Consider the following 16798-nt stretch of genomic DNA (forward strand, 5'->3'; position numbering starts at 1 on the left):
TCCCATTGCCGGCAATGTTAAAGCGCATTGCTAGCGCGTGTCATTTTCGGCACGCGCTAGCGATGTGCCGTTCTTCTGTAGCGCGCCTCAGACGCTGCTTGCAGCGTCCGCGGCGCGCCCGAGGTCCGTTCCCCGCTCTCGCAGATCGGGATCTGCGCTAGCGGGGACGTTTAACGCGACCCCTTAAAAAGACATTGCCTTAGCGCGATCCGCTGGCGCTTAGCGCTAAACGGATTGCCCTAACGCAATGGGAACCTAGCCTTAGGCTCTTCTCAAACCCTGCCTGTAGGAATTCTAAGATCCGATTCATGGGAATGTCAAGTTTAGATAGTACTGTTGTCACCTCAGGATATTGTGAATAAAATTTCTTCCATATTTTTGTATATATTGCAGAAGTCACTGGTTTTCTACTATTCTGAATAGTCGTTATGACCGCATCAGAGACCTCTCGACCTCAAAATCTGCCACTCAGGATCCAGGCAGACAACTGTAGGAGCTTCACCTTGGGATGGTGTACTGGACCCTGGAACAGTAGATCGTGTCTTTCTGGAAAAATGATAGGATCTTCTATGGCCATCCTCCTTAGCAGGGGGAACCAACTCCTTCTGGGACAAAATGGTAATATGATTTACTGTGGCCTGATCTTCCCGTATCTTCCTCAGAACTGCTGGGATCAGAGGAAAAGGCATATGCCAGGTCCATGTCCCACTTCTGAGATAGGGTGTCCTCTACTTTTGGTCTGTCTCCCTGATTGAGGGGAAAAAAATTCTCTACTTTTGAACTCTTCCTGGTAGCGAACAGGTCTACTTGGGGGGTACCCCATCAGCATATTATATGATTGTATTCTTCCCAGGTTAGCTCCCATTCCGACTGCTGAACCGTTTCCCGGCTGAAAAAAATCTGCCACCACATTCTGGGACCCCTTCAGATGTATTGCGGTCCTCAGAGCACCGTCTTCTCTGCCCAAAGGAAAATTTCCCGTACTAATGATTGTAAAAGGTGGTGTCTTGGACCCCCTTAATGCTTGAGGAAGGCCACTGTGGTAACATTGTCTGATAGAATTTGGATGTGTCTGTTTTTTAGACTTGGCCCACTTCTTTTAGCGTTTCCCAGACCGCCAGAAGCTCTGGGAGGTTGGATGATCTGGGAGGATCTGAACTCTGCCAGGTGCCCTGTATGTACTGATCCTACACCTGTGCTCCCCATCCTCAGCCGCTTGAGTCCATGGTGATCAATACAAAGGGGGACTGTCCACATAACCCCCTTCCTCGGGTTGCTTGTGGACGCCCACTAGGTTAAAGACTAGTGATGAGCGAATATACTTGTTACTCGAGATTTCCCGAGCACGCTCGGGTGACCGAGTATTTTTTAGTGCTCGGAGATTTCGTTTTCCTCACCTCAGCTGAATGACTTACATCTCAGCCAGCTTGATTACATGTGGGGGATTCCCTAGCAACCAGGCAACCCCCACATGTACTTATGCTGGCTAACAGATTCAGCTGCGGCGATGAAAACAATCTCCGAGCACTAAAAAATACTCGGAGGACACCCGAATGTGCTCGAGAAATCTCGAGTAACGAGTATATTCGCTCATCACTACTAAAGACCTTTTTGCTAATGCTGACATTCTTAATTTCTTGTCTAGCCCATCCGTCCTTCTGTTCCGGGTTGACAGGACCTGATGTTGCAGTTGTCTTGAGTGGAATTGATAACACTGAACCCCTGGAATAGAATTGGTTATCAGTCCCACAATCCTCAGCTTCTCTGATGGACACCTGAGATCTCCTTTTGAAGGCTAAGACTTTGTCCTTGAGTTCCTCCTGTTTCTTCTCTGGTAGGAAGGACATCTGCCTCTTGGAGTCAAAGAGAATTCCTAGGAAGACTTCCTGACACTAGATCTGACTTTTCACAGTTTATAATCCATCCTAGGTTGTTTAACAATAAGATGGTTGATGATATATTGGTTTTCAGTTGCTGGGGGGGCTCTGCCATCAACAGGAAGTCGTCCAGATAATGGACAATCAATATTCCCTGTTCTCTGAGAAAGGCCATTACTTCTGCCAACAGTTTGGAAAATATGCGTGGCGCCGAGAAAAGACCAAATGGGAGGCATCTAAATTGGTAATGTTGGACTTTCTACCCCTCCATCACCACAAATCTAAGATATCGCTGGCTGTGAGGATGAATAGGCACGTGATAATACGCTTCTTTTAGATCTAGCGTGCATATCACCAAATTTCCCTTGATTAGTGGAGTTGTAGATCTTATAGACTCCATATTGAATTTTTTTGTATGAAACCCATCTGTTTAGTGATTTCAGATTTATTATAGTGCGATAGTCTCCCTGGTTTCTTGACTGAGAATAGGCCTGAATAGTAGCAGAGACCCCTCTCTGCCTCTGGCACCGGAATCGCTGCTCCCGAACACACCACTTTTTTTTTTTTTAAACGTCTGCCCGCAGCCTTTTTGTGACCTGGGGAGATTGGACAGGTGTCAGGTGGAATCTTCCCTGGGGTATCCTCAGGAATTGAATCTTGTAGCCCGCTATCGTCTGCAGTATCCACGGATTCCTGGATACCTTTGCCCATGCTGGACCAACTCTTCCATCCATATATTCATGGACCTAGCCACTGAGGTAGAAGCTATACTTGCTTTAATTACAGCTGCAGAGGTCTCCCATGTCTTTTGAGACGCTCTCTGCCTTTCTGTCCATAGGATCTTTAAGGCATGATGAATCTTCAAGAGGATAGCAGTTTTCTCTACTACCCTTGCTATAGGGATATCTAGCTTCGGGATTTCTTCCCATAATTTTATATGTCCTCAACTTCAAAGGGTAGATGTGATCTAAAACTTCTCAGGATAGTCAGTCTTTTCTCTACATCTTCCCACTCCTGCCGCGTCTGCGCAGCAGCAGCCAACGGTGATCGATGTCTGCAGAAGTTTTTTTTTTCCAAGACATATATAATATTCATTATGTAAACTAGGGGGCAGGTCAGTGAGGGATCGGTGACCTGTCAGACACGATCAGTATGAATACCTTATCAGAGCACCACATGAAGCCCTCTCGCCACAGAGGTTGCCTCGCAGCACGGGCATATCATTAACTCAAGACTGAAAATAGAGATTAAACAACAACCACAAGACGGATTTCACCAAAGTATCATTTTAATCAGTATAATGGCGCGATGGGCGTCGCGGTGCGGGTCCAGCGCCTCCCATCTTCATACGATGACGTCATCTTCTTTGCTCGATGCCGCGGCTCCTGCACAGGCGTACTTTATCTGCCCTGTTGAGGAAGAAGACGTCATCAAATGAAGATGAGAGGCGCTGGACCTGGACCGCGACGCCCATCGGACCTGGACGCCCATCGGACCTGACCAGGACCGCCCCTGGGTGAGTATAATCTAACTAGTTTTTCTTATCTTTCAGGTTGCATCGAGGGATTATCTGCAGCATTCTGTAATAAGCCCCTGATGCCGGTGGCCTTAAGGTACCTTCACATGAAGCGACGCTGCAGCGATAGCGACAACGATGCCGATCGCTGCAGCGTCGCTGTTTGATCGCTGGAGAGCTGTCACACAGACCGCTCTCCAGCAACCAACGATGCCGAGGTCCCCGGGTAACCAGGGTAAACATCGGGTTGCTAAGCGCAGGGCCGCGCTTAGTAACCCGATGTTTACCCTGGTTACCAGCGTAAAATATCGCTGGTATCGTTGCTTTTGCTGTCAAACACAACGATACACGGCGATCGGACGACCAAATAAAGTTCTGAACTTTATTCAGCGACCAGCGACATCACAGCAGGATCCTGATCGCTGCTGCGTGTCAAACTAAACGATATCGCTAGCCAGGACGCTGCAACGTCACGGATCGCTAGCGATATCGTTACAAAGTCGTTTCGTGTGAAGGTACCTTTAGCTTATAGGCGAATTCTGGGGTGACATTCCCTTTAATGAATCGGGATGTAAATGTATTGTATATAAAGAGTTCAAAGAGAGCCAGGGACATTTTTCTAAGATGGAAAGGCAATGTAGGTACACTGTGTGCAGAATTATTAGGCAAGTTGTATTTTAATCACATGATACTTTTTATACATGTTGTCCTACTCCAAGCTGTTCAGGCTTGCAGCCAACTACCAATTAAGTAAATCAGGTGATGTTCATCTCTGTAATGAGGAGGGGTGTTGTCTAATGACATCAAAACCCTATATAAGGTGTGCTTAATTATTAGGCAACTTCCTTTCCTTTGGCAAAATGGGTCAGAAGAGAGATTTGACAGGCTCTGAAAAGTCCAAAATTGTGAGATGTCTTGCAGAGGGATGCAGCAGTCTTGAAAATGCCAAACTTTTGAAGCGTGATCACCGAACAATCAAGCGTTTCATGACAAATATCCAACAGGGTTGCAAGAAGCATGTTGGCCAAAAAAGGCGCAAAATAACTGCCCATGAATTTAGGAAATTCAAGCATGAAGCTGCCAAGATGCCATTTGTCACCAGTTTTGCCATATTTCAGAGCTGCAACGTTACTGAAATAACAAAACGCACAAGGTGTGCAATAGTCAGGGACATGGCCAAGGTAAGAAAGGCTGAAAAACGGCCACCTTTGAACAAGAATCATAAGATATTTCTTGGCCCAGTCTTGATGTTTTATCTTAAGACTAATTTCATCAGTCCAAAAAACCTTTGAAAAGTCAGAGTGACTCTTGATTGGCCAGATGGATGGGCCAGAGGCTGGATCAGTAAACGGCAGACTCAGACGCCAGCAAGGTGGAGGTGGGGTACTGATATGGGCTGGTATCATCAAAGATGAACTTGTGGGACTTTTCGGATTGAGGATGGAGCTCAACTCCCAGACCAACTGCCAGTTTCTGGAAGATAACTTCTTCAAGCAGTGGCACAGGAAGAAGTCGGTATTGTTCAAGAAAAACAGGATTTTCATGCAGGACAATGCTCCATCACATGCCTCCAACTACTCCACAGCGTGGCTGGCCAGTAAAGGACTCAAAGAAGAAAAAATAATGACATGGCCCCCTTGTTCACCTGATCTGAATCCCATAGAGAACCTGTGGTCCCTCATAACATGAGATCTACAGGTGGGGAAAACAGTACACCTCTTGGAACAGTGTCTGGGAGGCTGTGGTGGCTGCTGCACGCAATGTTGATCGTAAACAGATCAAGCAACTGACAGAATCTATGGATGGAAAGCTGTTGAGTGTCATCATAAAGAAAGGTGGCTATATTGGTCACTAATTTTGGGGGGTTTTGTTTTTGCATGTCAAATGTTTACCGTATAGTATAAGCCGAGAATTTCAGCCCATTTTTTTAGGCAGAAATTGCCCCTCGGCTTATACTCGAGTCATACCCAGGGGTCGGCAGGAGAGGTGGAGTGGCAGCTGTCTAAGCATACTCACCTGCTCCTGGCACGGTCCCTGGTTCCCTGGCAGCTTCTTCCTGTAGTGAGCGGTCACATGGTACCGCTCATTACAGTAATGAATATGGACCCCACTCCACTCCCATAGGGGTGGACCCGCATATTCATTACTGTAATGAGCAGTACCATGTGACCGCTCACTACAGGAAGAAGCTGCCGGCGCTGGGGAAGCAGGGACCGCGCCAGGAGCAGGTGAGTATAAGCAGTGCGCTATAGTCACCTGCTCCCCGTTCCACCGTCGCCAGCCACCGCTGCGTCTTCTGCATCCTCTGCACTGATGCTCAGGTCAGAGGGCGCGGTGACACGATTAGTGCACGCCGCCCTCTGCCTGACCAGTCAGTGCAGTGGATGGGGAACGTAGCGGCGGCTGGCGGCGGTGGAACGGGGAGCAGGTGAATATAGCAAAGTGCCGGGGGCCTGAGCGACGAGAGGTGAGTATGTGATTTTTTTTATCGCAGCAACAGCATATGGGGCAAATGACTGTATGGAGCATCTTATGGGGCCATAATCAGCATTTATGGAGCATTACATGGGGCAAATGACTGTATGGAGCATCTTATGGGGCCAAAATCAGCACTTGTGCAGCATTATATGGGGCAAATGTCTGTATGGAGCATCTTATGGGGTCATAGTAACAGTTATTAAGGTTGAAGGAAGACTTTAAGTCCATCTAGTTCAACCCATAGCCTAACCTAACATGCCCTAACATGTTGATCCAGAGGAAGGCAAAAAAAAAACATGTGGCAAAGAGTAAGCTCCACCTTGGGGAAAAAAATTCCTTCCCGACTCCACATACGGCAATCAGACTAGTTCCCTGGATCAACGCCCTATCAAGGAATCTAGTGTATATACCCTGTAACATTATACTTTTCCAGAAAGGTATCCAGTCCCCGCTTAAATTTAAGTAATGAATCACTCATTACAACTTCATACGGCAGAGAGTTCCATAGTCTCACTGCTCTTACAGTAAAGAACCTGCGTCTGTTATGCTTAAACCTTCTTTCCTCCAGACAGAGGATGCCCCCTTGTCCCTGTCTCAGGTCTATGATGTAATAACCTATCTTGGTATTGCAGACCCCCAGTCCTCTAATAACCGCATTTGTGGAGCATTATATGGGGCAAATGTCTGTATGGAGCATCTTATGGGGCCATAATCAGCATTTGTGCAGCATTATATGGGGTGTATTTTGCATGGAGCATCTTATGGGGCCCATCATGAACTTTATGGAGCATTATATGGGGCTCCTGATTCAATATGGATATTCAAAAACACTTAACCTACTGATGACTCTATTAACTTTACTTTTATTGGTACCCATTTTTATTTTTGACATTTACCGGTGGCTGCCGCATTTTCCACCCTAGGCTATACTCGAGTCATTAAGTTTTCCCAGTTTTTTGTGGCAAAATTAAGGGTCTCGGCTTATACTCGGGTCTGCTTATACTCGAGTATATACGGTATTTCTAAATTTTGTGCAGTTATATTGGTATACCTGGTGAAAATAAACAAGTGAGATGGGAATATATTTGGTTTTTATTAAGTTGCCTAATAATTCTGCACAGTAATAGTTACCTGCACAAACAGATATCCTCCTAAGATAGCCGAATCTAAAAATAACCCACTCCAACTTCCAAAAATATTAGGCTTTGATACTTATGAGTCTTTTGGGTTGATTGAGAACATAGTTGTTGATCAATAATAAAAATAATCCTCTTAAAAAATACAACTTGCCTAATAATTCTGCACACAGTGTATTCATCCAGTAAACATTACAACACGTACAGAACGGTTTCAACTCCATAGACAGATGTGAAACAAGAAAGAGTGCCCAAAACATCCAATAAATCTCAAGCAGTGCATTTTCCCAAAACCAAGGACAGCATGGATCAGGAACAGATTCATTATCACAAATACCCGTGTTTCACTATGAAATGGTCTGGCATAAGACAAAACGTACTACTTAAAAAAAAAAAAGAATAAAAAAAAAAAAAGAGGACTCCTAATAAGATGATAACTAGGATGACTAGTCTTAAATGGGCACTTGACAGCTTCTCCTTGCTGGGCGCGGAATGAGTGACAGGTCTACTTTTTTTTTTTTCCCCTCAAATTTCAAACAGGTATTCTTTCCATCCATTTTTTTTTTTTTTTTTATTCCCCATGCTGTTGCCATATTAAAATGAAAACCTAAAATATGACAGCTTCTACTGGCATAAAGTGGCAATTAAATACATCAGGTTAATCTCAGAACACTGTACATAACTCTTAGAAAGGAAAATATACATAAGTAAATGTAGGTTTTTTTCTCACCCTTTCTAGTAGGCTCATTTCTTGAAATTCTGGACTTGTGTTGGACAATCTTTGCAGGGTATGGGTAAGGTCATAAGAAGTGGAGAAGTATAATCCATCCACACTGAGAACATGATTGATCATGGAAAGGAACCCTTTATTATCCTGTAACTGTTGAAGGAAATTCACGTTAAATAGTCTCCCCTATATATATATAAAAAAAAAAAAAGTAAAAACACACAAAAAAAAATGTTGATAAAAAGTGACTGCCTTAAAGAGAACTTGTCAAGACAATTTTACTGAAACTACAGTATAGTTGTATTGGTCCAAGCACAACAATAAAAAAATTATACAGATTTTATAATATTTTGATGAAACTAAAACGTGTAATTTATTTGTGGAACTGCTAAAGAACGTTACCACACCGCAAGAGGGACCAATAATATCTTGCAAACAGTTCCTGGTAAGAGCATACGCTGCAATTAGGAGGAAAGCCTTTTTTACATTGATCATTTATTGAATACATTGAACTGCCTGATACTTATTATATACATTATCTAATGATATTCCACAAGGGCTCTGTGTGAAAAAAATTTCCTGGACTAGATGCAGTTTATGGATAAGATCCCTTTTACATTTATGCCCATCTACAAACTAAAAAAATAGTTCCGAATTATTGTAATAAACTTTTATACAAATATAAAAACACACATACGGTACTTTTAAAAAGACTACATTAAAAATATATAGTGTGGTGAGTTAAAAGCGACATTACCAAAGGGAATAAATCATATTTCTGCATACATGACTATGTAGACCCAGCACCACTGGGAACATGGATTGTATAAACATAATGAAGAGAAAACTAATACATAAAGTATAGTAATAAAAATGTCATTATTATCTCTGCATTATGGCAAACACAATCCTGACCCACTGGTACATTTACAACACAAAAGAAATATGAGAATATTGAACCAGTACAAAATTACCTGTACAGAAGAGGTGTATAGTACCTTATAATATAATAAACAAAAGTATAGCAAATTTTTAGCTAGTAGTAGTACAGTCAAATAAAAGTTCTAAAACTGGTCGCTTTTATCTCAAATGCAGAGGTAACAGGACACCGATCTAGAAATCACGTAGGCATTGCCAAGAAGAGACCCTTCATGAGGGAACGTGTCCCATGAGCTTTTTTCAGCACAACAGCAGGCCGTATGTTGCTCATGCTACTTTTATGACATGTTTGGAAAATGTCGTCTAGTGATGAGCGAGCATACCCGGTATTGCTCGGTGCTCGCCCGAGCACCGCTGTACTAGCGGTGCTTGGCGAGCAACTTACATTTCCGGGATTGTTCGGCGCTCTTTAGAGCGCCAATCAACATGCAAGGATTATCTGCCACGCACTGTAATGCCGCAGCCATGTTGGTTGTGGCATTACAGTAACTGGCTGGCCGCACAGCTTCATCAGGTCTATATCAGACCTGGTGCCGCCCTGCTCGTCACATTCATCTCCGGAATCAGATAGTGTAGGGAGAGGTGCTGCCGAGATAGCGTCAGATTTGGGGGCTTCAAAGTTAGTGTGGGTATACCATAACTGAATATACAAATCCAACTAAAATCAAACAGTCCTAAAGACTAATTACAGGGTATATATAGATTGCAGTGCTATATAGGCAGGTAATGTATGTGGGTGTATACATATCAGTGCAAGGCATGCAGGAACTGTATGTGGGTATATAGATATCACTGCTACAGTAGTCAGTCAGGCATTGTATGTGGTATACTTCATTGCATACATCAAGAGGGTCCATTCTATTACTGTCTGCTGCTTCCTATAACATGTATTGACCATGTATATACACAGTGGCGTAACTACAAAGTCATGGGCCCCGGTGCAAACTTCCAAATGGGGCCCCCCCCCACCTTCCCCTAGATACGCCTCGGACTGTTGCAGGAATCTCCTGCACAGCCCGCACAGTGGTATATCCAGCACAGCCCGCACAGTGGTATATCCAGCACAGCCCGCACAGTGGTATATCCAGCACAGCCCGCACAGGGGTATATAGAGCACAGCCAACACAGTGGTATATCCAGCACAGCCCGCACAGGGGTATATACAGCACAGCCCGCACAGGGATATATACAGCACAGCCCGCACAGGGATATATACAGCACAGCCCGCACAGGGATATATACAGCACAGCCCGCACAGGGATATATACAGCACAGCCCACACAGGGATATATACAGCACAGCCCGCACAGGGGTATATACAGCACAGCCCGCACAGGGGTATATACAGCACAGCCCGCACAGGGGTATATACAGCACAGCCCGCACAGCCACTGCATAGTACTGCACAAGAGTTATGGCCCCATAAGATGCTCCGCACAGCCACTGCCCCTTATAGTACTGCACAAGTGTTATGGCCCCATAAGATGCTCCGCACAGCCACTGCCCCTTATAGTGCTGCACAAGTGTTATGGCCCCATAAGATGCTCCGCACAGTCACTGCCCCTTATAGTGCTGCACAAGAGTTATGGCCCCATAAGATGCTCCGCACAGCCACTGCCCCTTATAGTGCTGCACAATTGTTATGGCCCCATAAGACGCTCCGCACAGTCACTGCCCCTTATAGTGCTGCACAAGAGTTATGGCCCCATAAGATGCTCCGCACAGCCACTGCCCCTTATAGTGCTGCACAAGAGTTATGGCCCCATAAGATTCTCCGCACAGCCACTGCCCCTTATAGTGCTGCACAAGAGTTATGGCCCCATAAGATGCTCCGCACAGCCACTGCCCCTTATAGTGCTGGCGCTGCACAAGTGTTATGGCCCCATAAGATGCTCCGTACAGTCACTTGCCCCATTTGCTTTTGCTGCCATAAAAAAAATAAATCACATACTCACCTCACCTCTCTCTCTTCGCTCAGGACCCCCGGCCCCGGCACTATCAATATTTACCTGGCACTGACTACGTCACCGCGCCCTCTGACCTGAACGTCACTGCCAGAGGACGCTGATGACAGAGCCGCACCGGAACGAGGAGAGGTAAATATCGCCCAGCGCTGCACAGCGCTGTATACTCACCACCAGTCACCTGCAGGCTGCTCCTGGCGCTGCGTCCCTGCTTCTTCCACCGCTGTATCTTCTTCCTGTATTGAGCGGTCACATGGTCCCGTTCATTACAGAAATGAATATGAGGCTCCACCTCTATGGGAGGTGGAGCCGCATATTCATTTCTGTAATGAGCGGGACCATGTGACCGCTCAGTGCAGGAAGAATCTGCAGCGCTGGAAGAAGCAGGGACTTCCAGGGACCGCGCCGGGAGTAGGTAAGTATAATTAGAGAGCGGTGACAGCTCCCTGCCGCGGGTCACTCACAAATGGTACAATCATGGGTCATTTCATTCTCCGGCTTCACTACTGTCCATGGGGCCCCTAAGTAGTCGGGGCCCCTAAGTAGTCTGGGCCCCGTCGCAACTGCGACCGCTGCGACCGCGGTAGTTACGCCCCTGTATATACATAGCCCTAGGTATCAGTGGCCAGAAATTTTTTTTTTGCATCTTAATCCTGATTGCTTTTGAATAAAATAATCCAGAGCACATGTTTTTTTTTTCTCTATTTGCTTGTTGACACTGCAAAACACAGCCAGATCTTTTCATAGTACAGGGTGAAAATCCAGCAATTTTAAATGGGTTTGCCAGTCCCAGCCATCACATCTGAGTGCGCAGAAAATTCTGCCATTTTTGTGGTACTGTAAAAAAAAAATTTGGAGCGTCTTGTACAATTTCTTGACACCATTTTGCTGCAAAAAAAATATTTACCTACAGGGCAGATATTTTCCATGGGGTTTTCTCCGCCACACGAATCGCATATCAATGCGGTCAAAATTGTGCCATTTCAGGCCTCTATAGAATTGTTTTTGTTGTGCCTTAGCCTACTTATTGATACAGTTTTACTGGCATAAAAAATAAAAATACAGGCCAGATATTTGAAAGTGTGGTATCTCCATCACACGCCTCAACTATCTGTGGGCTACAAATTGTGGCATTTCAGGCCTACATTGAACTGTTTTTGCCGTGGGCTCTTGTGGTATCCCACAAAGTGGTCATTTCTATGGGATACCGTATATATAGTTGTTTTCATATAAATGCTGTCAATTTTTATGTGGAATGTGCATTTTAAATACATTGTGAGACCTGCTGACAGGCAGCTCAAAAAAGGGTTAATCTTCTCCTCCCCAGCTTGATCAGGTGACCCAGCTCTATTTTAATATGCAGAAGGTTCCGGAAAAACGCCTCAGGGCAGTCAGCCAATAACTGCAGCTCTACAGTCACATAGAAGGGGGAGGAACCAAGTCCTGGGGGAGAGTTTTAAAATTTGAAGTAGCAGTTGGTGATTGGACATCTTGAGAAGAGGAAGCCATTTTGTGGGTGAAGGAATTACCAACTTTCTCCCTGCCGACTTTGCTTAAAAAGGGGACTGGCATGAAAAGGGGAGCTAATAGTCTTCATATGAGGAAGACTACCATTGCACCTCTAGGAGGAATAATTACCTCAGGGCAGAAAGAGCACAGTGCTGAAGAAGAAATATTCAGACTTAATTAAACCAGAGGTTACTAAGATCTGCCTGTCTTCAAGTACACAGCAATCATCAACCGTGAGTGTAATACAGTACCTCAGTTTACTGCTGTTTGTAAATAATAATTTGCCCCATTACCTTCAGTAAAAAAAACACTTCTGTTACAAATTCTTATGGCTGCTTTATGTCTGGGGCTCAAATGCACCAACTACTACCACCATCATCTTCTGCCTAGAGGCAGTTACTGCACAGATAGAAAGTCTGAGGAGCAGAGGGTGAACGCTTGGGCGGTGTAGTACTCTGTCAGCAGGTTACAAAGGCGAAAGGTTCTAGATTAAATCATGACTGGAAGGGCCAGAGCAAAAGCACGTGGAAGAGCACAAGGGCCAGGACTCTGAACCACCCAAGCCTGGGCTGGATTCTGACAAGCCATCACCTACTAATACTGAACTTGTTAGACGAGGACGTCAAAAAGGAGCCCCTGCAGTTGCTAGACCAGAAGCTAGAGATTTTGACATTTCGGCTGGATTTCAAGATGTGTCAATTGGAGAGCGTGGTAGTCGCAGACGTGACTTCCATGATATGGGTGTTTCCACTAGACAATCCATCCAACATGTCATAGAATCAAAATCTGTTTTTTTCTAGCAACTCTATTCAGCTGTGTACAAACTATGTCAAACTGATTGCTAGACACCAGTGGGTCTTGTACCAGTACCATGTTGACTACAGTCCATAAATGGAATCTACTAGATCTCTGAGGTCAGCTCTACTTTACCGAAGTCTCGCACTCAACTTAAGTATTTCTGATTTGCAGATTTATTAGTACTGAGGTAGCACTGGAAACGTTTCAGCCTTTATCAGGCTTTCATCAGTCACTACAACATCCAAAAAGGAAACAAAATATAATACAGTGTACAGATAACAAAAGAGTAAATAAAACAAAACAAAAGTATATACAATTTACAATGAGAGCCAAAGTTGTAGAATCATTCAAGAGGTCATGTTGCGGTGAAAACATGCAAAATATTCTCGCTCAATGTGTCAATCAAATGACCAATATGGAAAAAACACATTATGGAAGAAACACATACCGTGCTGTGTCTTTCGAAGTGTGTCGTCAGTACTTATAACTAGGACGCAGATCATGCGTGATGCCTGATGTGGCGTGAAAAGAGAGCAGTAGTTCACAACTATGTAAAACGTCTGGACATAGACAGTGGGGTTCAGATCCACATAGTGGTACTCACAATAGGTGGCCGCCTTGTAGGAGAGTAAAGCAATTAGAAAAGCAGGATATGAGAAAACTGTGGAGTAATGGTGGTGGGGAAACAATAGGGAGGGAGTATAAGTATATAATGTTAGATATATTTGAATGTAATAAGTCGATAATGTAAGAAACATCCCCTATTGTATAATTACCTCAAAAGAACGTGCTTAGGGCTAGAAGTAATAACCTCAAACGGCCAGCAATAAAATCCGGTGGCTAGAGAGAATAAAATGTCAGGACTCAATATCGCATGTATAGATCACTGACTAAGTGCCCCTAATGGAGTGGAGTAATGTCATACCTGGAGGGAAGCCGCTCGAGTAAGTGTGATATCCTCACTGACGCGGTGTCCACCGCTTGTCTGGAACGTGTGAATGCAATCATCATCATCATGACTGGGGCTCAAATGCAATCATCATCATCATGACTGGGGCTCAAATGCAATCATCATCATCATGACTGGGGCTCAAATGCAATCATCATCATCATGACTGGGGCTCAAATGCAATCATCATCATCATGACTGGGGCTCAAATGCAATCATCATCATCATGACTGGGGCTCAAATGCAATCATCATCATCATGACTGGGGCTCAAATGCAATCATCATCATCATGACTGGGGCTCAAATGCAATCATCATCATCATGACTGGGGCTCAAATGCAATCATCCTCATCATCATCCTCATCTGCCTAGAGGCAGTTATTGTGCAAACATTGCATTATGGAATTTCCTGTGTGTGTAATTTGAGAAGGAATGACTCCTCCTGATAAAGCTTAGCCACCATAAGGCTAAGTGCACACATTGCAGATTTTCCTGTGGATTTTTCTGCACTAAATCCGCAGCTCTTGGCAGAAAACGCAGGTGCGTTTTTTGATGCGGTTTTTAGTGCAGTTTTGAATGCGTTTTTCCCTGCAGATTGTCTGTTTTTGACACAAATAAAGCTTGAACTGCAATGGGAAGAAGAAAAAAAAAACACATGATGTCATTTCCTTGTCCAACCCCTTCTTCCATCCTCCATATTTGGTTAAAATACCCCTGGCTGTTCCCAGGCTAGGAATATTAGCCCACAGCTGTCTGCGAAGCCTTTCTGGCTCTCTATTATAGGGAGAGCCCCCCCAAAAAAGTGTTGGGGGTCCCCCTATATTTTTAGGCCAGAAAGGCTACGCACACAGCTGTGGGCTTATATTCATAGCCTAGTAAAGGGGCCATGGATATTTTCCCCCCCTGGCTACAAATAGAAGCCCGCAGCTGCCCCAGAAAAGGCGCATCAAAAAGATGCGCCAATTCCGGCACTTAGCCCCTCAATCCCACTCCCGTGTAGCGGTGGAATATGGGGTAATGAGGGGTTAATGCCACCTTGTTATTGTAAGGTGGCATTAAGCCCGGTTAATAATGGAGAGGCGTCAATAAGACGCCTATCCATTATTAATCCTATTAAACGGTTAAAAAAAAAAACAGACACTAGAAAAAAATATTTTAATGAAATAAAGACACTTTTTGACAAACCCTTTATTATACGCTCAATCCACCTGAAGACACTCGACCTGAAAAAATAAAAAAACAAACCAAATTCATACTCCCTGGCCCTGTCCGCAGAAATCTAACGAGGGTCCCACGACGATCTGCCATGGGGAACAGACACATCCGGAGATGCGTCTGCTCTCCACGGCTGCAGCAACTTACTGACAGGACCTATGCGCGAGAGTTTACCGGCGTTCATTGACCCCGGTACTCTCTCTTTACGGCAGTGCTGCGTGGGAAAGTTCACACGCAGCTCTAATGCCGTAAATAGAGACGCTGGAGCCGCTGAACTCCGGTAAAGTACGCGATACACTGCCAGGAGCTTCGCTCCTGGTAGTGTATCGCCGGAGAGCAAGCGATATCTGCGGACAGGGAGTATGGATTTTGTTTATTTTTTATTTTTTCCTATGGGACCGAGGGCTTCGCGTACCAGTGTGCTGTATGGTGAGTATATACTCTATGTTATATGGTATATGTAATGTCTCATGTATGTTACGTTTATTGTATGTGTTTTACTGACAAATGTGCTAAGTCGCCGGACACAGGGACAACTCTCCCATCCTAATATTGGATGGGAGTAGTAATCCCATACAGCGACTTAGCACAATTGGGTGGCACTATGGTCGCATGGGGACGATATGTCTCCATGCTGACGATCACACTCCGCCCATGCACTTCCGCCCACGCACTTCCTCCTGCTTCCCCGCACTTCCTGCTGCAGCGGTTTCTACACCCAAACTGCCGAAAACCCGCAGATAGTTTTTCATCTGCGGGTTTGACCCTCACAATGGAGGTCTATGGGTGCAGAACCGCTGCAGTTCCGCACAAAGTAGTGACATGCTGCGGAATGTAAACCGCTGCGTTTCTGCGCGGTTTATCCCGCAGCATGTGCACAGTGGTTTGTGGTTTCCATAGGTTTACATGTTACTGTAAACGCAATGGAAACTGCAGCGGACCCGCAGCGGCAAAATCGCTGCGGTTCCGCGGAAAAACCGCAAAGTGTGAACATGGCCTAAGATACATCACACCCTGTCAGGAGTATAACCCTCAGCCAAACACCACATGAGAACACCATACTACCCTTCTTAATGCCACTAATTTGCTGTAAAAAATAAAAATACAGGCCACATTTTACAGTGTGGTATCTCCGTTACACGACTCACATATCTGTTGTCTAAAAATTGTGGCATTTCAGGCCTACAATGAACTTTGTTTGCTGCCTCTTAGCCTAGTTATTGACACAATTTTGCTGTTGGAAAAAAAAAAAATACAGGCCAGATATTTGAAAGTGGGGTATTTGTCGTCACACAGCTCATCTAACTGTGGGCTACAAATTGTGCCATTTGAGGACTCCATTTAATTTCTTTTGCTGTGTCTTAGCCTACTTATTGAAACAATTTTGCTGTAAAACAAAAAAAAAAACAAAAAATTGAGGACAGATAATTTAACCCCTTCATGACCCAGTCTATTTTGACCTAAATGACCTGGCCATTTTTTGCAATTCTGACCAGTGTCCGTTTATGAGGTAACTCAGGAACGCTTCAACGGATCCTAGCAATTCTGAGATAGTTTTTTCGTGAGATATTGGGCTTCATGTTAGTGGTAAATTTAGGTCGATAATTTTTGCATTTGTGAAAAAAAAACGGACATTTGGAAAAAATTTTGACAACTTCACAATTTTCAAATTTTGAATTTTTATTCTGT

At 44.6% G+C, this 16798-nt stretch overlaps 1 protein-coding gene across 5 annotated transcripts in view; it reads right to left on the bottom strand.

Annotated features, from left to right (window-relative positions):
* Positions 1-16798, bottom strand: part of SACM1L (SAC1 like phosphatidylinositide phosphatase) — a 573015-nt gene that overhangs the window by 420830 nt on the left and 135387 nt on the right. For 2 of the 5 annotated variants that reach the window (XM_077269421.1, XM_077269419.1), the window contains exon 5: positions 7738-7887. The exons of 1 other annotated variant lie outside the window; for it this stretch is intronic. In XM_077269421.1, coding sequence (XP_077125536.1) covers positions 7738-7887 — 150 coding nt within the window. Of the gene's footprint in view, positions 1-7737; positions 7921-16798 lie in introns of all 5 variants that reach the window. 2 more of the 5 variants (XM_077269420.1, XM_077269418.1) reach the window with 1 other exon arrangement.

This window comes from Ranitomeya variabilis, chromosome 6 (assembly GCF_051348905.1).
Source record: "Ranitomeya variabilis isolate aRanVar5 chromosome 6, aRanVar5.hap1, whole genome shotgun sequence".
Classification (NCBI taxonomy): domain Eukaryota; kingdom Metazoa; phylum Chordata; class Amphibia; order Anura; family Dendrobatidae; genus Ranitomeya; species Ranitomeya variabilis.